This window comes from Chlorocebus sabaeus, chromosome 21, assembly GCF_047675955.1.
Source record: "Chlorocebus sabaeus isolate Y175 chromosome 21, mChlSab1.0.hap1, whole genome shotgun sequence".
NCBI lineage: Eukaryota > Metazoa > Chordata > Mammalia > Primates > Cercopithecidae > Chlorocebus > Chlorocebus sabaeus.
This window is the reverse complement of record NC_132924.1, coordinates 22,935,559-22,958,796: the sequence shown is the minus strand read 5'-3', so window position 1 is coordinate 22,958,796 and position 23,238 is coordinate 22,935,559. Positions and strand designations below refer to the sequence as shown.

The following is a 23,238-nucleotide window of genomic DNA, read 5'->3' as shown; positions in this document are numbered from 1 at the left end:
TCATAAAGATAAACGTGATTGCATTTAGGGCCCACCCAGATAATGTAGGTTAATCCCCCATCTCAAGGTCCTTAACTTAATCATATCTTTTGCTAAATAAAGTAATATTTACCTTTTTGTCATATAAAGAAATATTTGCCTTTTTGTCATATAAAGAAACAATTACAGGTTCTAGGAATTAGGGCCTGCTATCCTTGGGGCCATCATTCAGCATACCAGAGAAAGAATTTCTGGTAGTAATGAGTGAACTTGTTACATATTCCTATAGGCTAATTTTCCTTGTCTTTCACCATAAGAAAAGAAAATCAGAACTTTAACAAGCTACCTGGTCCATTTAAGGGATTTTTAAAATACTAAGAATATAAATTTATTGGATGAGTAACCACACACACGGGACAGGGAGCCCACAGGGAATCACTTTTTCCATCCTACACTATAGGCACAGCTTCTTTCCTGTTACCCTAAATATAAATCAGGTTGTGTTCACTTAACGCATGAAGAAAAGAGAACCTGAATGATAATAAAATAAGGGCTGGCAAGGCCTGAAGTGTAACAATGTTTGTCTTGCTAATAACAGTCATTCCATTAATAATTTTTCCACTTTCCCTTTCCAGAGAAGAGTAAATTTTAAACAGCCATGTCCCCTTCATGACATTTCTAGAACTTTACATAATAGTGACAGCTAACATTTATTAAGCAATTACAATACATCAGATTCTATGCAAAACTCTTTACGCACATTAGCTCACTTCTTTCTCCCCAAAGCTTGTGATGTGAGAACAATTAGCACTACCATTTTGTGCACGAGGACGGTAAGGCTCACAGAGGATCACAAAGGAAAATGGAGAAGCTGGACTTGATTCCAGGTCTGTCTGGCCTCAAAGCCTGAGCTCTTCCGTGAGGCTATTGCTGGGATACTCTCTCATGCCATTTTTACACTTCCACTAATTTTTAGTTTATTTTGTTTGAATTTAGCTATTTTTTAAAGAGAAATGACTTTTGGCACTGAAGTATCTAATACAACAGAAGCACTAGTAGGCATAAAATAAATGTGAATGAGCTTTGGGCCCCCTTTTGCAGAGCAGCTAAATTTCATTTACCCAGGCACATAAGGGTCAGATAATTAAACTTCAGAAAATATTCCCAAATCTTATTATTGATGATAAGTCTGGGCCTCTACTCCATCAAATTATCACCAAGCAGCAGGATGATTTAATTTTAACCTTCTCTCTCCACTATCAATAACTCTAATGAAGAAGTGAAGGGTCAAAGCTAAGGGAAAATGGAAAGAATAACAAAGAGAAGAAAACCTGACTAAACAACAAAACGTACCCCATGTTCTGTAAATAGCTAAGGCCAGCCGGGATGTGAGAAATTAAAAGAAGATTGAAAAAGACAGCACCATTCTGAACATGAAAAAGTTCACAAATAGTTTTACATGCCATAGAAAAGAAAGAATATATCTTAAAACTTATGCACAGGAAATAATTTGAGCATTAAATGGTAACCACATCACAATAACATCCAGGTGAAAAGATTTGGGTCCTAGAAGCCATTCAAGACTCACAGTCCTTTGGACCACCCTCAGTGGATCTATAACAACACGGACTTATTATAAAGACAAGCAAAACCACCTTGACAGAAGTCCCCCAGCCAATAATCAGTGTCACATTGTCCTTCCAGCAGAGGCTGCAGGGATACATGTCCGGGCGAAGACTTATATCATCCCGGGGCACATTGGTGATTCTTTGCTTTGAGATGATGTCAAAAATCTTCACACCCTGGAAAATAAAACAGCAGTAAGCATCCTCTACTCAGGAGGAAAGTAACAGAAAACTTATTAACAGCCCCTGCTACATACTAGCAATAACCAGCACGGAGAAATATTAGCAGTGTTTACTGAGCATGCAAGGAAAATGCTCCTGCTCCACACAAACCCTATGGGAACTTAAACCACAAGGAAACCTCCACCCTTCTTTCTGGACAAAGGAGATTTTCTTAGATGGCATGGGTGACTCAAATCCAACAGAAATATGAAATGTACAGACATCAATAGCTGCATTTCCAAAACGACAGACAAGTAACATTTCTAATTTTATCGTTCCACCACAAAAATGAAGTTTGTTTTTTAGAACGACTTTGAGTCTGAAAAGCCATCTATATAAAGAAAACTACATCTGACATTTTAAAGTTCTCACATGAAAACATCAGGCAAGCAGCTAACTAAAAATGAACCAAGAGACCACAGGTTTGTTTTACCTTCACTGTGACCCAGGAGAAGTAAGGAAAGTCCAGAATAAAAAGGTAGCGTCTAGCCAGATTTCTACCATCTAAAACTGAATAGAACTGATATACTAAATTATATCTTGATGTTCCAAAACATATGCCAGATGTCAAAAAGACCATTTTTTAAAACTTCCTACTAGCCCCAATTCACAGCAAGTAAACTTTAAGTTAAAATGCAGCACTGAAATTCACAATTCACTTTCTTACAGGCAGGTCTATACTTCTGCCTATGATTATACTGGGAGTAAAAGAGAAATCAGCAATATTCTGCACTTGTTTCATATCAACTCTTACTTGCCTTTGGCCAACAGGCAAATGATATTTTCAAGACCCATTCCCAATGCAGTCCTTCAATTATTAAGATAGCTTTTCATTTTCTTGGCTACTCTCCATGCCTCAGGTTTCTTACTCTAAAATAGAGTCCAGAATATGTTGGGAATTACTATATTATGAAAGCCAAAAGCAATCTAATTTCTTTAACCTCCTAGGTACGATACCAATCGTCCTTTCACCTTTTAGAAATCACCACCACAGCGAGTGGCATCTTTTCCCTTCATTACAGCCCTATCAACTTGGCCATTCTTCTGCCACTGAACAAGCATTAGGAAGACAAAGGCGTATTTTTTTACCATATTATTGGCCCAAGCAATCAGATGGCCTCTCCACTTCACACTCCTTATGTTCCCTTCCCCTTCATGCAGAACAACGGACTTCCATCTGTTCATCCATGACCGTTCAAACAGTAGCAGCTAGGGACAAAGAGCATAAACAAAGAATCTTAGAAACTGAAAATCATGTATCAGGTTCTTTACTGATTAGTTTTATCTATCCTTGTGACCAAATAACAAACAAGTCACTCTCGACATCTTTAACGTAACTTATAGTAGTATATTATTTGTACCCTGGAAAGAATTCCTAGCACATCACATTCTCCCCAGGACGTTGTTTAAAATGGATGAGTGCTGAAGTTACTACAAGGCCAAGCCACAGGGTGGCACCAACACACCAAGATTCATGGAAAATAACGCACATTAGTTAATCAAAAGATTTGTATCGCAAAAGTTCTTCAAATGATTGTCCGGGAACTAATTTATTTTGTAAATCGGGAAATCAAAACCTCTTAAGTTTTTCACTGAAAATAAGATATTAGTCACAGATTAAACTGTAATAGAAGCAGTCTATGTTTTTCATTTAACTCAAATAACTGAACAACGACTTTTGAACAGCAATTCACATCACAAAATAAGAAAAATTGGAATTAAGCTTCTTTAGAAATTTCATAGTATTTAGGGTCTTTATTTTAAAGGGAAGATTCCATCATTCAAAAAACCTGCTAGATAAATTTTAATATAAAATATAACTGGTGAAAAACCTCTAAGATTAATGAAGATGTAATTCTAGGAAGTCATACGTTATTAAGAACACTATAAATATTTTTCTTGATATATTCCATTTAAATCCTCTAAGAAAAGACATTTATACAGTATATAACTTAAGGCACGCAATCCTGAAACACATGTTTACCCTTTAAAAGCAAATGCTGACAACAGATTCCATAACAGAATTATTAAAATTCCTACCACTACAAGCAATTTCAGTCTACCTTAGTATATTTTATGTCCTCTACCCACCCCAAAAGAGACAGGGGAAACAGGTAACAGGGGAAAGAGAGTAATTCACATTTTATTTGTATTTCCTGTATATCTTTCTCAATAGTTAGACTAACACAGGCAGAGGAAGCACAAAATAAAATCCCTAAAATTAAATATCATGTCCATCATCACAAGTAAGCAAAGTACAGTTACTTTAAAATGCTATAACAATTTGAAGTGTGACTTCACAACTTCCACAGGGAGACTGGAGGCAGGGATTCTTCTGACCATACTTAGCCCCATCTTCCCATTAAGATATATCCTATATATTCTCAGAGACCTTCTAACCCACCCTGTCCTCTCCCATCCCAGGTTCCAATTCGGAAGTCACTACTACCATGCCTCCCTATCCCCCAGTTAGAGGCCTTCGGAGTGTCCCCTGACTGTGATTCAGCCTCTTTCTGCCATTTGCAGAGAACAGAGCTAGGGAAGCTACTGTGTCAGCCCAAATGCAGAGGGATGATGAATGTGTTCAGTATTTTGAAAGGGCAGGTTCAAAATCTAGGAAAGGGGGAGAAAGGCTGAGCATACAGTTCCTGCTACAGAGAAGATTATGCCCCACTAAAGACAGGCAGCTAAAAACAATTCTTTTTATTTATTTATTTTTGAGATGGAGTCTCGCTCTGTTACCCAGGCTGGAGTGCGGTGGCACCATCTCGGCTCACTGCAACCTCCACCTCCTGGGTTCTAGTGATTCTCCTACTTCAGCCTCCTGAGTAGCTGGGATTACAGGTGTGCACCACCATGGCTGGCTAACTTCTGTACTTTTAGTAGAGACGGGGTTTCACCATGTTGGCCAGGCTGGTCTTGAACTCCTGACCTCAGGTGATCCACCGGTCTTGGCCTCCCCAAGTGCCGGGATTACAGGTGTGAGCAACCATGCCCGGCCACAACATGATGAATTGATAAGATCAAAATGTCCATCTTCTATCTGTGGCCTGGATCTGATGGAGGTGATCGTACAAAATGGGCAAAGCACAGTGAGTGCTCAATAACCACCTGCTGCAATGAAGGGTTGGCTGGATGGCCAGGAGAACAGCATGGTGGGACACAGCATCAAATTCCTTTCCCTCACCAATTCCCACCTAGAAATGACCAATGCAGTACTAAGAGGAGAAACTCTGCACCTGTGTTGAAAAGTTAAATACGCTCCAAATTTTAAGCTAAAAATTATGTAAAATATGCTAATAGTAAGACCCCAGTGAAGGCCATGATTTAACTCATTCCCCCAGTAAAAAGCCTGCCTGGGAAGTAGTTGGTTAGGCAGGTCCTAGAATGCTACAACACCCCCAACACCCAGTGTAATAGGGCAGGAACAAAGGGGAGTGGCCAGTCTCACTCTGAAACACAAAGGTTTGGGTCCCCAAGCATGCAGCCAGCACTGTAGCTGTCCCAGGTGCGAAGGAAAGCAGGCACTCTAACAAGAGGCAGGCACCTATGGAAAAATCATGCATTTGAAAAGAACACAAATTACCCAGGGAGTAATCCCCAACTTGTGACTCCATATGAATAAGAAGACATTGAAAAAAACAAAATAACTTAAAAGTAAGATCTAATTCTTATCATCATAATTCTCATGTAACAGCAAAATTAAGAAATTAATAACAAAGAACAAGAGAAAGAGCAAAACAAAAATGATACAAAAAATTTTCTCAACCTTTGGGTAAAAGATGAATTCATATGGTAACCAGAGTATTTTGAAAAATGAGAAAACAAATACTATAAACCTAAACTTAATGGGATAGAAAGTTGTAGAAAACGGAAAATCTAGATTTAAAAGTTAATAATGAACATGACAAGTCGCTACACAACAAAACAAAAACATTTCATTGAGGGATACGAAAGGAGAACTCAATAAACAGAAAGGCACATTATATTCATGGATAGAAAGACTCCAATTCTCACTAAAGAGTTTAAGTCTCATTAAATTAACCTATAATTTTAATGCAAGTCCAAAGAAAATCCCAAAGGGATTATTTCTAGAAATTCCAAAAATGCTAAAAATTCATTTAAAAAAATAAGAATTTTTTTTATCAAGTAATTTAGGGGGAGGAATGGATTTGTCCAGATAGTAAAAACATTTTATAAAATCAACACTCAAAACAGTACAGCAATGTTTCTAGAACTGATAGATGAAGGAAAAAGAATGAACTGATAAAGATGAATCAAAATGATATGGTCAGGAATGGGTATGTGGGGTGGGGGGTACAGCAGTGTGTGTACAGAGAAAGAGGTATCTTCAAACTACTGAGCTGTGATCTTGGACACTAGCTTTCTGGAGGATCGTTTGGCATCATGGACTCAAAGCTTTAAAAAAAAAAAAAAATGACACCAAGAGGTTGCTACCTAGAAACTTACGCTAAGAAATGATCAGACGACTTAGTAAAGATGCATGTAAAGCTATTTATAACAGCCAGAAATGGACTAACAACTGAGGAATGACGGAGCCTAATACGGTGGAGCACACACAATGAGGATGTATCCATTATTAAATTATTTTATGCATGTATCTTCATTAACACAAAAACCTATGAGGGCATATTAAATAAAAAAGCAGATTACAATTACAGTATTCAATACAATGTCCTTAAAATGTGAATGTGTATCCACATATATTATAAAATCTAAAAGATACATAACAAAGTAATCCTAATTCTATAAATGAGTGCTGAAATTTTATATTATTTCTATGTTATAATTATTCTGCACTAAATATATGAATATTTTTATAATGTTAATACATTAATGGGAAAGAAAATCCATTCTCTTATTTTTAGAATCAGGAAAATTTAGAGTAATAGTTAAAATGAAACAACAAAGCAATACCAAAACTTCACTGGAGATTGGGTGCAGTGGCTTATGCCTGTAATCCCAGCACTTTGGGAGGGCGAGGTGGGTGGATCACCTGAAGTTGGGAGTTTGAGACCAGCCTGACCAACATGGTGAAACCCCGTCTCTACTAAAAATTCAAAAAAAATTAGCCAGGCATGGTGGCCGGCACCTGTAATCCCAGCTACTTAGTGGGTTGAGGCAGGAGAATCGCTTGAACCTGGGAGGAGGAGGTTGCAGTGAGCCAAGATTGAGCCATTGCACTCCAGCCTGGCAAACAAGAGCAAAACTAACTTAAAGAAGTAATGTTTGAGGCATACTGAACATGTATTAGAATGAATTTACATAAACTGTATATACTTTTCAAATAAAACATTAACTTCTTCAGAAAACTGTTAATTAAATCTTATTGCAGTTCCCACCAAAATGTAAGCTCACTCCAATGGACCCTTTCTATACACTCTGTGTGCTCCGAGCTATGGGAAGAAGCAGAGGTGGCTGAACTCTGGCCTCCTTTTGTCTCCTACTCTACCTCCCAAAACAAGAAACGAAAAACTTCCAGCAGAGAGGAGGAGGCAAAGGAAGGACAGAAGAATTCTGAATCCAGGCCATCTCAGGATTGATTCCCAAAAATCTTGTGGACCCTGCTCTGACATGTAATCAAAAGAGCAAAGAAGCTTCTCCCAGTGATTATTGCTACAATGCAGACAGGCACATGCCATTCTATGCAGCTGATGTGTGCTCAAAAACGGAGGGGAATAAAAAATTAACCTCTGTAAATGAAACAAATTTTAACTAATATTACAAGTTTTGACAGGATTCACGTTATTTTCTTATGTTTTTCAAATAGCCTAAGTCCCTATCACTTTATATTTTGTGGATAAAAAATAAGAAAATATCTGTAAATAAAGCAGGTCATCATAAACATACTAAGGAAAGTGATCATTTTAGGAGAATTCTTTTGTAAGTCAAATAATTTCCCCCCAATTTATTGGTTCTGTATATGTTTTATGGTCACACTGGTTTTCTCACTGCACAACTAACTCTATTAAATCTTGTGCACTGAGATTGGCGTGTTTACCTTGCATTTCCCCAACCAGTGCGCTGAGGAAAAGGATCATATCTTATACTTTGCTAGACACACAGGCATAATAAATATTAAATATTAAGTAGACTATCCTAGTCTACTAGTCTTAATTCTTTCCTTCTCTGACCACCTACAAAATGCATTTGCTACAGGAGGAGCTACGCAATTTCCCAAAACCTTTGTTACTCAGCCTATCTTTACAGTTAGTAATAATCCTAAAGTATTTTGAACATATTGGAATCTACTCCAATCTCAAAAATTTAAAGAACCCAATGACTAATCCATACAATCAACACAGCCTTGCTTTTAGAAAGAGCTCACTTCTATGGATCCCATATCCAGGCACATAATGTCACTTTATTTCCCTTCACTCAAGGCCAGCAGATAGAATTTGTGCACAACTTGTCAAAAATTTGAAAGCTGCTTTTAAGGTTAGCCTTCCTCTCTTAGGTTTAAGCAATTGCAGCTCCTTTATTTCAGAGACACGAACTGATCGCACATTTGGCCTGAACGGTAATTTCTGAAATGCGTCTGCAAGCCTGCAGAAGGCTCTCTGGATTGCCACAGCGCCTACTTCTCCAGGCTCTCTGGCACCTGGCCTGCTTCTCTCCTCGATGTTACCAGCCTGGCCCCGTCGAACATTTATTTCTGCCTTTCCTCTCCACTCTACTTTATTCTTTACTCATGAGTCCACTTTTCCTATCCTACATAGTATAAAACCTTAAATGCTCGCTAATAATTACGGAGTCATTTCTATACCTCTGAAACTCTCATACAGGATTCGCTTTGATCTGACATAGAGTTTCATAAGTGGACAACGGCCAAATGATCCACTCTCCATTGGCTTTTTTATCCTAATCTCCATGAATTTCAAGCAGAAACATATTTTCTGATAGGAATGCCAAGGGAAGCTTTGCTTTGGTGATTTAAGAAAAGATGAACTCCTTTTCTTACAAACATTCTATACTAATTTAACTACCACAAAACTATTTGCTTGTACTTTACTGACATTTAATAATACCCATTTTTTCCTTCCAGTCATAAAACTGCCCACAGACCTACTGAGCACGATTGTTCTACAAAGCATTTTATGGGGTAAGCCATTGAAAAAAACTACCCTTAAAAGCAGCTGGTTAATTTATTTGGTTCATCTTCCATACCCTGTAATGTTGAATTGTCATTATCACAATACTAAGAGCAATTTAAGCTCAATGGGAGCTAAGTACATAGAGAGGAAAAGCTGTTTCCAAGAGGTCTATTTTTTTGTTGGAGAAAGTATTTTAGGGCTTTATTTCCCATAAATCCACATTCTGGCAGTCAGCACTCTCAGTACTTATATTTCAATATGAGCCCTCACATCCTCAGCAATATACTTTATTCTCCTCTGTTTTGTGCTGATAAATCTATCTAGTGTTTTCCTACTCTACAGAGTGCTATAAGGACACGGAGCCCAGAATCTCCCACATGTGTGGCAAGATTCCTATCAGGCTGTAATGAAGTCCTCGATTCTGGTCACCTAACGTCCATCATTACTTGTCACTCACTCTTCCCTGATGGAGTTGAAAAGAGTATGGTTGGCCCTGTTTTAATCATCTTGTAATCTTTCAAGTTGATAAATCACTTGGCTCCTTCAGGTTCCCTAAATACTGACCACACTGCTAGCTTTGAGGCAGACAAGAAAGTGGGCAAGATTCAGCAGGGGCTTCAGTCCAGGGTCAAGGCTTAGATACCACGTGTGTTCCTACAGGGAGAACCAAGGGGCTTAAAGAAAACAAATATTTCACAAACGAGAACCTGCGCTAGGTCAGGAAGGTGTGGAAGATCCAGGTAATAAAATAGAGAAATAGATAAAAGTAAAACCCAACAAAAAAAACTGTCTCAATAAAAATAAACAAAGGCATAACAATGGGAACATCCTGTTACAAAAGGATTTAAATATTCAAGATTAGAAAAGATCATGAGCAAAATTTTAAAAGTCAAGAAGGCAAGTGAGAAAAATATGAGTGTGAAGACCTAGGATGGTGGCTGGCTACTGACGGCAGATGGGGTCTTGAATCCTGAAGGAGGCAGGAATTACCAGGAATCAATGTGGAGCAGGTCTTTGTCTTGCTTCGTGCTTAGGCTTAGTGCCAAAGTTTCAAACATGCAGCTTTTCTAAACACCATCAACAGCTCTACTATGTCCATCAAGATACAACGTAAACATGTGGGAAGAAAAAGAGAACTTCCAAAATATATTATTGCCTTAACTTCAGTGGTTATTTTCTGAACAAGTTATAATGCTTCAATCTCCTTTATCTGAATTTAACATGTTTAAAACAAGTTCAGTACAGACAAAATGCTGGTACCATAGAAAACTTGTGTGCACAAGGGTTCCTAGAGCCAACTCAAATGGCACTTGCTTACAAACAATATTTTAGTAAACACCATTCCCATGCAACACAGACTTTTTTTTTTTTTACTTGTTTTTTAATTTCAGGGGTTTATGTGCAGGTTTGTTACATAGGTAAACTAGTGTCACAGGGGTTTGTTGTACAGATTATTTTGTCACCCAGGTATTAAGCCTAGTATCCATTAGTTATTTTTCCTGATCCTCTCCCTCCTCCCATCCTCCATCCTCCAATAGGCCCCAGTGTGTGTTGTTCCCCTCTATGTATCCATGTGTTCTCATCATTTAGCTCCCACTTACAAGTGAGAATGTGTGGTATTTGGTTTTCTGTTCCTGCATTAGCAACACAGGCTTTGGACAGGCCCTTGCAGTTAATTCTGTGAAACCTATATAGACAGACCAATGCTTTGAAATTTAAAAAATACTATATCAACACAAGGTAACAATCAATTCAGCAACCAACAAATCTAAGCTAAAGGTTCCATGAGAACAAAATAAGTTAAACACCGGAGGTCCCACTTAGGAGCAGCTTTCTTTGCATTAAAAAACCAGAGATGACAGCTAGATCTACCTACCCACCTATGCGGTATCTACCTACATACCTATGTCGGTTTGGCAATCAAGCCAGCATGTGAGGTAGGCCCCTATTTAAACTACTAATCTGCAGTTTCTGCAAATGCAAGCACATAATTACAAGTGTGATTTCAGAAACGACTAGGACACTTTCTAAGTAATTTTACCACTTAAAAAAAAATCTTCCATATGGATTCCACAAATTTAATAGAGCTGGCTGTTCATACCAAACACCTTGAGTCTGTTTTTCAGTTTGCAGTTATCTGAGGATACGTTTCCCGGGGCTGAGCTCAAGGTCAAACACCCTCATCATCAGGGTAGAGATAACACAAAAGTCATCCACTGGGTGATTAAACTTGAATTAATGTTCTGTGCAATGAACAAATATCTCTAACTTTAACTACCTATAATCTCAATCATTGATGAAAATGATTGCACAGTGAGCATATCAAAAAGAAATGTAAAACTGCTAAGTCTTGAATAATGTAGACAGTTACCTGAAAACATGGGTTTATGTATTTGAACAAGCCCTTCATACAATTCAAAGTAAAACAGGACAGGCACAGTGGCTTTAGGACTTTAGGAGGCTGAGGCAGGCAAATCAGAAGGTCAAGAGATGGAGACCATCCTGGCCAACATGGTGAAGCTCCGTCTCTACTAAAAATACAAAAATTAGCTGGGCATGGTGGTGTGCACCTGTAGCCCCAGCTACTCGGGAGGCTGAGGCAGAAGAATCACTTGAACCTAGGAGGCAGAGGTTGCAGTGAGCCGAGATCGCGCCACTGCACTCCAGCCTGGCAACAGAGTGAGACTCAGTCTCAAAAAAAAAAAAAAAAACCTAAACTAAAAACAAAACAAAACAAAAACAAAGTAAGCCCAAAAGTTGAAAAAAAAAAAATCAAGACACTATCTGCAGAAGAAATGGAGTCAAATGAACCCAATTTTGAGCATTATAATCCACTTTCTTACCATCTCTATGAAAAACTGGCATTAACTGGACACACTGGTCAGCACTGATAGCTTTCACAGAAGTGGCAGAACTGACGGTTTTGGGGCAGACTCACATCTACAGGGTAATATATGTTCATCCTCTCTACACACTTCAGGGTCTAAAGTCTCATTTAGACTCCTATATAATGCCTCCCTGGGAACAAGAATAATTATTCCAGATTTGGCCAAAATTGGAGAAAAGGCTGCAGGCTATTCAGTAAGCAGCAATAATTTGTGCTCAAACTGACAGTAAATATCAATTGGACAGCCTTCATTGTCCTGGCTTCTATGGTAATATTAAAAGCTGCCCTAAGCAAAGAATACAATCAGACAAATCACAAAGGAAGATACAGAAGTTGCTAATAAATAAAAATGTTCAAAATCACTAACAATTCAAATATATTACAAAATAGAAAAATGGAGTATCTTTATATATCAGATTGGCAATGAGCATTTGGTAAAATAGGTACTCACACATAGCTGATATAAACTTGTGTAAGTTTTCTGGAATACAATTTTACCTGGCAACACATATTAAATGCCTAAAAAATAATCATAACCTTTGATTCAGTCATTCTAATCCTAAGAATCAATGATAGGAAAACATTCAGAGGAATAGATGAAAGCCCAAAGATTCCAAGCTTCACCACGTCATGATTTATGACAGCCAAACATTGGGTATAACCTAAAGGTCCAAAGACAGAACGGTTAAGAAAATCAAATAGATCCATAAGATACAATAGTATGCAACTATTCAATAACACTGAGCTAAGAATAGATGTCAATAATGTAGGGAATTTCATATGATGTACAATCATAAGTTAAAAACAAGATCTAAAATAATTGAGATTACCCTATACATCCTTTTGCTTTTTGTTATTATAAAAATAATGTATACTTACTACAAAAAAAGTAAATAAAAGTCAATGAAGGTCAGAAAGAACATTCATAATCCTGCCCAGACACAAACACTGTTAATAATTTGGTGTACAGCCTTCCATGAATATATCTACATACATAATTTTATTTCTACAAAAAAGGATAATCGAACCATACATATATTTTAGAAAAGAATCTCAACAATCTAACAAATGTTGAGAATTTTATTTATTCCAACTGAGAAAGGGAAAAGCTGACATCCAGAAGCTAGCCTGGCACCCACAGCAGGGCCCTGATGTTCTCCTTATGAATATAAACAATTTCACAGAAAACCAATATCAGCCGAGGCCACTCCATGACCGTGAAGGCCCAGGACAGAAGCAAGACCACTCCATAATCACGTCTGAACGCAAACCAGACATGAACATTTTCCAAGTCGTGGCAATGACCAAACACCTTCCACTTTGGCTAAAATGACAGACTGCGGCTTCTTTACCAGTTATGACTTTGGCTTTGGCTTAGCCTTTTCTCCTTCTAGATAAGATTTATTAAAATGCCCAGCTGTAGAATTACTCATGCTGCATGACAGCATCCAATCTAGAGCAAAGCCCTGATGCCTTAAACCTCCCCGAAATCACCTCATACCAGCCTAAATCTTACAATTCTTCTAACATCTTCCTAAAACCATATGGGGTGCTCCTGGTGATCTTTGGCCGCAGGACACTGACACAGCTAATTCACTATTGTTAGACAGTTAGCTTGCACCAATTTTCACTGTTACAAACATCAAGAAAATTGGCTGAAATTGAGTTAGAAAATTAAAAGGAAAACAAACAACCGTACAGGCTGAGGGGGATCCAAAAGGCTTAAAGACAAATAAAGGATTGTAAATTTACCCCATAGTGTTGTACGTGAACATATAAACACACTCATTTCCTGTCAAACCACTTTTCTGACTAATGGTCTTATTAACTATATTCTACCTACACCATCCTACCTGTATGCTTTTAGAAGCCTACCACCATTTCTGAAATCAAGATCCTGTGTACACACGGCACCTAACATGAAGCACGACACAAAGTTGTATTCAGGAAGCAGATTCAAACCAAATACTCCTAGGAAATGACTGATTTAGTTTGCACCGTGACACCAACTAACAATGACTGCAGTTGTGACCCCTTGCTTTATACAGCCTTATCTTAAAGCAAAAGAGAGAAAGAGAAACTCTCAGTGTTAAAGAATCAGCTGAGGTTAAATCCCACAAGAAAATCTAATAAACATCTCTGAACTGGCAATGACACTTGCGGTCATTTCCCAAAATACTTAAGAATACGCACAGGACTCTCCATACACAAAAGGTATTATCAGCAAGGAGCAAAAGATGGTTTGACTACTCCAGGAAGAGAGATGGTAGTTTTAACATCCGAGTTCAGGGGAAAGCTACAATCAGTACAGAAATATTGTATGAAAAAGTTAGCTGAACTCATTAAAGAAAAAAGTATATTTTTAACAGGCATTTGATGAATATGAGACAATGGGAATCATAAAGGAAAATGAAGTTGCTATGGACCCAACTCTCCCACCCCGACCACTGTAGATACCATTCAAATACTCTAGGAGTCCTACATATTGACATCAAAAAAGCAATCAGCAATGAAGAACACCTGTTTTTCAGACTGAAAATGATTTTTATTTAAGTGTCATATTTCTATTTTTAGCCTCAGATAGCTTAGCATACATAGGAAAACTCACCAAAAAATACTTTAATACAGCTGTTTTATTGCTTCATTTTTAATACCTAAAAAAATGCTTGTGAAGGTTACATTTGTGTTTTACTTCCTATTAATCAACGGTTTTTAATCAATTTTGGTACATTGATGACAGCATGAAATAAATTTCTAGGAATGGAACTACAACTTACAACACAGTACCTAGAAGAAATAAAGGTATGTATTTACAATGCCTCAACATGCAACCATTAGATTGGTGGCTGCCTGTGGTGTAACTGTGAATTAATTAGGAAGCCTTAATTTTAATTCTTAAAAATGTTCAGACGATTCACTTGAAAACTACAATGGTAAGTAATATGGAAGGAAGTTTCAGGTAGAAGGCTACAATCAAGCATCTGACAACTTGTGGAAATATTATCCTAGAGATCCAAACACTGGACAGGAGACAGAAAGGAACTGCTAATGTCAAAACCCTTCTAGCCATCAAAACCCCAGGTCCAATCTGACCCAAAGATGAACAAACACATTAGGAAGCACCCCTACATTTCATGTTTCGGGATGGCAGTGGTAAGAAAAGGCTCACCAGATTATCCAGATTCTAAAAAGATTTGTAGCCAGGGGATTGGGAGTTATGTGGAGATGTCGGCCAAAAGGGCACGGACTTTCAGTTCTAAGAGGAATAAATTCTGGGGATCTAATGTACACGATGGTTACTATATTCAATAATGCTATATTAAATACTTAAAATTTACTGATGGATTGTAAGTATTCTCGTCACACACAAAAAATGGTAACTATGTGAGGCAACTAATAATGTTAATTAGCTTAAATATGGCAATCATTTCACAATAAATACTAAATACATTTGGTATATATAAAATTATCATTGTAACTTAAATATCTATAATTTGGTTGGGCGTGGTGGCTCACGCCTGTAAACCTAGCACTTTGGGAGGCCAAGGCAGGCGGATCACGAGGTCAGGAGTTTGAGACCAGACTGGCCAACATAGTGAAACCCAGTCTCTACTAAAAAGACACACAAATACTATATATATATATGAAATTTTAATTTGTCAATTATACTTCAATTAAGCTAGAAAAAGATAAAAATAATGTTGATAACAAGGGCAAAAGAAATAAAATTTAAAAATAATCTTAATAATAATTTTTAAAATATTTAGTTTTATAAAAAGCTTCCCGTATTGACTCTTTGAAAAAGGATTCAAAATCCAATTCATTATTTGCAGATCACTGCTGGAAGCTTACAGAAGCTGGTTGACACTACCATCTCTGTCCTTCAGGTAAAATTTGCCATTTCAAATTTTCCTCATTTCATTCACTCTGGTCCTTGCCTTGTTTGCTGACTGACATTTTCCAGCTTACAAAGCAACTTGTCCCTGTGGCCAGGTCCCCTCATTCTATCCCACCATAACGCCAAACAGCTGACTATCTCATTTCTAAAAGTGAACTCCACTGCAAACGGCATCACGACAATTTAATGACTTGTCAAAGTAGTAGAACCAGTTATTATAAAGTGTATTTCAGAGTTCAAAGGTAAAGGTCCTATGAAGCTAAAGTTTACCTGCTGAGAGGGAAAGCTGGACAATTAAAAAAAAAAAAAAAAACTCCAGAAAAGATTCACTTGGCAGATTTATTTCTAAAATAGAAACTTCATTTGCCATGCTCCTGTATTAGAATTCTTGCTACAGAAGAAGGTTACACTTACAAAAAAAAATTCATTGGTTCACATGTTTGAAAGCTCTCTCCAATGGCACTTTTAAGACATGTGCTTTCTCTTTTCTTTCTTTTCTCAAGATGGAAAGAAAACAGAATTTGGAATAAGCTTTTTATGCTCATGTGTCAAGCACTGGAGTCCATAAATCCAGCTACTGCATTCAACTACTAAGAAGATACCTTGAAAACCTAAAATAAAAGTTTATGCCAAACAGAACTATAGCCTCCTAGTCCTAGTCCCTGGTGGATAAGGAGCTATCTCTAAACACCTAAGAAGGAGAACTTTAAAAAGGAAATATCTGTCAAACTATAGTTTCAGGTTTTCTTCTGCTACATTGCTATGTTCTGCAGTACTATTTTGCAAAGTATGTTCTAATTACTTTAATAATTTTTATAGGAATCAAAAATTGTAATAAGATTAAACAACTCTTAAATATTAAAAGACATCTCTCTCAAATTTTCTTACGACTTCATGAATATCTCATAGTGGTCCTCTACTTTTCCACTTAGTTCTTCTAGTCTCTGTGCCACTTTAACCCATTGTTTGCAGAAGGTGGCATATAATGCCAAGGCTTTATTTGGCTGTCAGTCTAGAGATCAGTGTTCTTAAGGGTTAAGTATGTCTTTATTCCACATTACACCTTCATTTGGCTAGTCTTTGCTCCAATTTTTTGAAGATTAAATTATTTCTTAAAGGCAGAAAGTCATAACCTCCAGTTATCTGATATATGTCTTTATTCTCTTTTCCCTCTATGTGATCTGCCACCTGTTCTCAACAGAGGAGGGATCTTGGTATCTATGACATATGATTATTGCAAGGTTATAACCATTTGCTAAATGTTGGGCTTTTCAAAATTGTTCTGCCTAGTTTATGCTGCTAGTTTAAAATTGCAGCTGAAAGGATTTGAGTAGCTACTGGGCCAATGTAGTTGTTTATCTCATTTGTCAAAGATATAAACCTCTAAAACTCAGTTACAAAAAGAGCAGCTCCTCCTAAAAATTTGCAAACACTTTCAAAATGAAAGTGATCATTTCACAAGAGTCCTCCTTTCTTAATGTCACCTTCTACATGCCTTTAGTTTTTAACATCAAAGATATATTTCTTAATGAAATTAGAAAAACACATCCTAACATACCTCAACTAAATAAATCTATTTCAAAACAAAACACACTAATGTCAAAAGCATGTAGCATCAGTAATCTTTACAAGTATATACCACACAACATGTAGAAAAAGGAAATTCTCTGGAGATTTCTGCAAATCACACCAGGATGATACATGTTTTAAAAATCTCCATTTAACCATATGCAAACAGATCATTATAATTTATCAAGTAAATGGTACTTTTTACTACTTACTAAATACATATTTACATGGTAAAATTTAATGGATCCAAATAAATCAAAGTTTGTATGTTACAAGTCATTAATTTGTGGACACAGTTACGTGTTTCTAAAGCCTTTAACATAAGTAAAATAAATTATAATGGCTTTTTAAATAAATTATTCTAAATCATAAACTATTACCACACTTTTAAAAGACTTGTTTTGTCATACACACACACACCCCTCCATCTAGATAGATAGATAGACAGATCTCATATACATATCTTCTTTAGTAAATGGAAATAACTTGTTTGTATTACCTTAGGGTGCTTTAATCGTACTGGGAGTAAAAACAGGTTTTCCTTAAAGAATGATGATATATAAAATGGCTTTTTAAAGGGAAAGAACCCCAAACCAAAGTTTTAAGAGTACATAGTCTTTGACTTATGATTATTTGACTTAACGATTTTTCAACTTTATGATGGTACCTATACAATGACTCATTTTTCACTTTCAGCTTTCAATAAATTACATTATATATTCAATACTTTATTATAAAATAGGCTTTGTGCTAAATGATTTTGCCTAACTGTAGTGTTCTGACTACAATTAAGGTAGGCCAGGCTAAGATGTGATGTTCAGTAGGTTAGGTATATTAAATGCATTTTTGACTTAAGGATATTTTCAACTTACAATAGGTTTATTGGGACAACCCCAACTGTAAGCTGAGAAGCATCTGTAGTTCAGCTATCATCCCATAACTAATTACAGAAAAATTAGTGGCTTTGAAACCTAAAAGGGACACTGGCATAAAGATAGCTATATAGACTGGTAAAATTCAGAGTCCAGAAATAAACCCTAACATTTATGGTTAACCAATTTTCCACAAAGGGCCCAAGACAATGGGAAAGGAATAGTCTTTGCAACAATGATGCTGGGTCAACTGGATATTCACATGCAAAAGAATACATTTGGACTCCTGTCTCACATCATACACAACAATGAACTCAAAATATGTTATACACCTAATTTAAGAGTAAAAAATACAAAAGTCTTAAAAGAAACAGGCATTAATCTTCATGACCTTGGAATAGGCAACAGAAAATGATCTCTTAGATACAACACCAATAGCACAAGTATCAAAAAAAATTAAGATAAATGTGACTTTATTAAAGTTACAAACTTCTGTGCCTCAAAGGATACCATCAACAACTCATAGGCTGGGAAAAAATATTTGCGAATCATGTATCTAATAAGGAATATCTGCCAAGAATTTATTTTTTAAAGTTTACAACTCTATAATAAAAAAAAAACAATTAAAAAATGAGCGAAGAATCTGAATAAACATTTTTCCAAGGAAGATATGCAAATGGCCAATAAGCACAGGAAAAGAGGGTCAACATCATCAGTCATTAGATGCAAGTCAAAACCACAATGAGGTATTACTAACACACACCAGAGTGATTATAATCAAAAAGAGAAAATAGAATGAACATTGGTGAGAATGTAGACAATTAAAACCCTCATATATTTCTGATGAGAATGTAAAATGGAACAATCACTTTGGGAAACAGTTTGGCAACTCTTCAAAATGTCCAACATAGAGTTACCATATGATTCAACAATTCCATACTCAAGAGAAATGAAAACACATAGCCACAAAAAGCCGTACAAAAATGTTCATAGCAGCATTATTCATAATAGCCAAAAAGTAGAAACAATCCAAATGTCAATCAAGTGATACACAGATGAATAAAACATGATAGATCTATACAATGAAATATTATTTGGACATAAAAAGGAATGAAATACGAATACATGCCACAACATTGACGTGCCTAGAAAAATAAGGAAAGAAACTAGACAAAAAGGCCATATATTACACGATTCCATTTACATGAAATAACCAGAATAGGAAAACTTATAGAGAAAGAAAATAGATTAGTGGTTGCCTATGGATGAGAGGAGGGGAGGAAGGAAGATGGGGAATGACTGCTAATGGGTATAAGGTTTCTTTTTGGGGTGATGAAAGTGTTCTAAAGTTAGATTATGTTGATGGTTGCAAAGCACTGTAAATATATTTAAAACCATTAAACAGCACACTGTCATCTGGTGAACCTCATGGTATGCAAATTATGTACCAATAAAGCTATTTTAAAACATCTCAAAAATAGATGACTTAATACCAATTACTTACACTGACATGGGTAATCACGGGATTCCTCACTTCAAAATATCATACATGTGCTTTTCTCATGCCCCATATATTAAGCCTTATATACAATATACGAAGCTCTTCAGTGTGTTTTTCCTTTTAAATTATTTTAGTCCCAAATGTGTAAGTTAATAACAAAATCAATTTTAATTCAATTTTTTCACCAGATGACCTTAACTGTTTTTATTTTACTCTCATTTTATATACACATAAACATTTTTGTGTGTGCTTGGAAAGAGATGTCAACAGATGCATTTTTGGAGAACTGAATAGGAAAAAAAAAATTACTCTCACAGAAGACTGAATATAGAACAGCTTGTCAAGTAGTCAGTGACAACCAAAGAGACAAACCAAACCCCTGATGTTCTGCCTGTTCAGCACTTTTTGAATTCTACTTATTTTATTGCTTATCACAATGTCCAACTTTCTATAAATTCCAAGCTCTTCCCATGTTACCTCACCAATAATTAGATGCTAGATTATGCTGCTGTTCCTACACTGCCCACGGATCTATTCAATGGACTCTGATCCAGACTGCTGCATGCGCACTGTCATTTCTATGGATGTCTGCAAATGATATCATATGCTAAGTAAAAGGATGAAGAATACGTTACTGACACAGTTCACCCAGACATCCTACAGGGAGACAAGACATTCATGCAGCAGAATTAATATGGCAAACTTGATGAGACTACAGGTATCCCTTGCAGCAGAAAAGCAATTATTAAACTTCACGAATACACTGATTATTAAAGAACACAGGCCGGGCACGGTGGCTCACACCTGTAATCCCAGCACTTTGGGAGGCTGAGGTGGGTGGATCACGAGGTCAGGAGATCAAGACCATCCTGGCTAACACAGTGAAACCTCGTCTCTACTAAAAATACAAAAAATTAGCCGCACGTGGTAGCGGGTGCCTGTAGTCCCAGCTACTCGGGAGGCTGAGGCAGGAGAATGGTGTGAACCCGGTAGGCGGAGCTTGCAGTGCGCCAAGATCACGCCACCGCACTGTAGCCTGGACGACGGAGCGAAACGCTGTCTCAAAAAAAAAAAAAAAAAAAAAAAAAAAAAAACACAAACCAATAAAGCAAAATCTCTCCTCCAGATCTTCAGTCCTAAGAACACCTGGGTTTAAATTTCAGCCTTGTGAACTTATGCTATATCACTGTGATGGTATCAACTTGATTGGATTGAAGGAAGCAAAGTATTGCTCCTGGGTGTGTCTGGAGGGTGTTGCCCAAAGGAGATTAACATTTGAGTTGGTGGACTGGGAGAGGCAGACCCACCCTCAATCTGCATGGGCACAATCTAACCTAATCAGCTAATCTGGCCACGATGGCCAGAATAAAAGCAGGCAGAAGAATGTGAAAAGACTAGACTGGCTTAGCCTCCCAGCCTACATCTTTCTCCCATGCTGGATGCTTCCTGCCCTTGAACATCAGACTCCAAGTTCTTCAGCTTGGGACTTGGACTGGCTTCCTTGCTCCTCTGCTTGCAGAGACGGCCTATTGTGGGACCTTACCTTGTGATCTTGTGAGTTAATACTCCCTAATAAACTATTTATATATATATATATATCCTATTAATTATATATATATCCTATTAATTCTGTCCCTCTAGAGAACCCTAACACAATCACACACAAAATTTCTTAACCCAAAAAGTGTTTAGTTAAGAAATTCGAGAGGAATGTTAATGCTACTCTTTCCTGAGGCTGACAAAGACAAAGACAAGTAAGGTAGTTATTTTTTCAGGAGTGGATCAGCTGCAGATCTAAGCTAGGGAATGTGAGATTAGGTCTGTAATTCCCACTACTTAGTCCCCTGGACATTTTTACATAAGGTGAATGCGACTACAGCCTAAGAATAACAATGGACTGTGAGATGCGGGACGGAGGGGCTCTCTAGCAGAAATCAGAGCCGGCGTGATCTTGGCTTTATGTCGTGGAATGGAATCAGGATCTACCAACCTGCCACTCATTACGACAAGTCATGGAAAGACCAGAAGGTTTTCCTGTCCTATCACTCTATTAACTACTGAACCAAGGGAAAATGACAGATAAGTATAAAACATTTAAAAGCATTTAGTAGCTGGGTCTCAAAGCAGCTACTCCACACCTCTCTACTATTACAGAAATAGCTACAGACTACTTCCTTTTCACTGGCTCCAAACCAAACAGTAAATAATATTCGGAATTCCAGTATGGTGATAGCATTTATTATAAAAATAGTCTTTAAAAGATCTCTAGGTAATAAAACAGGAAAAAAAACCTAATTTGACTTATTCTATAAGCAGACCGATTCTTTAATTTGAGAATTTACTATATCTATAAACAGAAAAATGTTAATATACGAAAGTTTTTCTCTCTTATTTCTCCATACATTTTTTAAGAGACAGGGTCTCCCTCTTTCACACAGGCTGGAGTGCAATGGCGTAATTATAGCTCACTGCAGCCTCAAACTCCTACGTTCAAGTGATCCTCCCACCTCAGCCTTTTGAATAGCTAGGACTAGAGGCACACCACCACATGCAGCTAATTTCTTAATTTTTTTGTAGAGTCGGTGTCTCACTCTGTTGCTCAGGCTGGTTCCAAACTCCCAGCCTCAAGTGATTCTCCCACCTTGCCCTCCCAAAGTGTTGGAATCATAGAAGTGAGCCACCATTATGCCCAGCCCAATCTCTTATTTTTAAAATAGCACTGAGATAATAAAATGTGCCATGAACATGTCAGTGAAGAGTAGCCATAACTGTTCTAAAAGTTTATCAAGGCCCTCAAGAGATTTTCTACAAGGGAAAAAAAAAAATAGGAAAAAAAAAATCGGTAGTTTAAGTGTGCTTTTGTTATTTTTAAATGGAAGGGGCAATGTTTCAAAGCTCTAGATGTAACAGCTCTCTTATTTTCTTGTCCTGTATCTACTTCAAAGAAATGTAGCGAGAGGCTGGGCGCAGCGGCTCACACCTGTAATTCCAGCGCTTTGGGAGGCCGAGGAGAGCAGATCACCTGAGGTCAGGAGTTCGAGACCAGCCCGGCCATGTCTTTAGTAGGGACATGGCGAAACCCCATCTCTACTAAAAATACAAAAATTATCCAGGCATGACAGCGGGTGTCCATAATCCCAGCTACTCATGAGGCTGACGCAGGAGAATGACTTGAACCTGGGAGGCAGAGGCTGCAGTGAGCCAAGATCCCGCCACTGCACTCCATCCTGGGCGACAGAGCGAGACTCCATCTCAACAAAAAAAGCAATGTAGTGAGAAACAGTGAAACCACAACTCCCCCAAGAGATGATGATCATCAGATTTCATTACAACTGTCTTTCTCGAATTTCTCCTAATGAATAGCCAGACATTAAATTAAGGATAAATTATAGAGTAAACATACAACAGCCCTCAAGGCTACATACCAAGGTAGAGACACAGCACTTACCTTCTTCCCTCCAGTCACAAACTGCTTGCAACTGGATCTCACGAAATGTGGGTGCACAGCAATAATCTACAAGAGAAACAGGACCCAACTCTGGTTTAGGAGTCATGGCTAAAGCACAGAAC

At 37.3% G+C, this 23,238-nt stretch overlaps 1 protein-coding gene across 1 annotated transcript in view; it reads right to left on the bottom strand.

Annotated features, from left to right (window-relative positions):
- VPS41 (VPS41 subunit of HOPS complex) overlaps positions 1 to 23,238 on the bottom strand; it is a 185,044-nt gene that overhangs the window by 68,188 nt on the left and 93,618 nt on the right. Inside the window, exons 7-9 of the mRNA XM_007981558.3 lie at positions 23,117 to 23,182; positions 2,916 to 3,035; positions 1,635 to 1,781 (exon numbers count right to left, since the gene is read on the bottom strand). Coding sequence (XP_007979749.2) covers positions 1,635 to 1,781; positions 2,916 to 3,035; positions 23,117 to 23,182 — 333 coding nt within the window. The remainder of the gene's footprint in view (positions 1 to 1,634; positions 1,782 to 2,915; positions 3,036 to 23,116; positions 23,183 to 23,238) is intronic.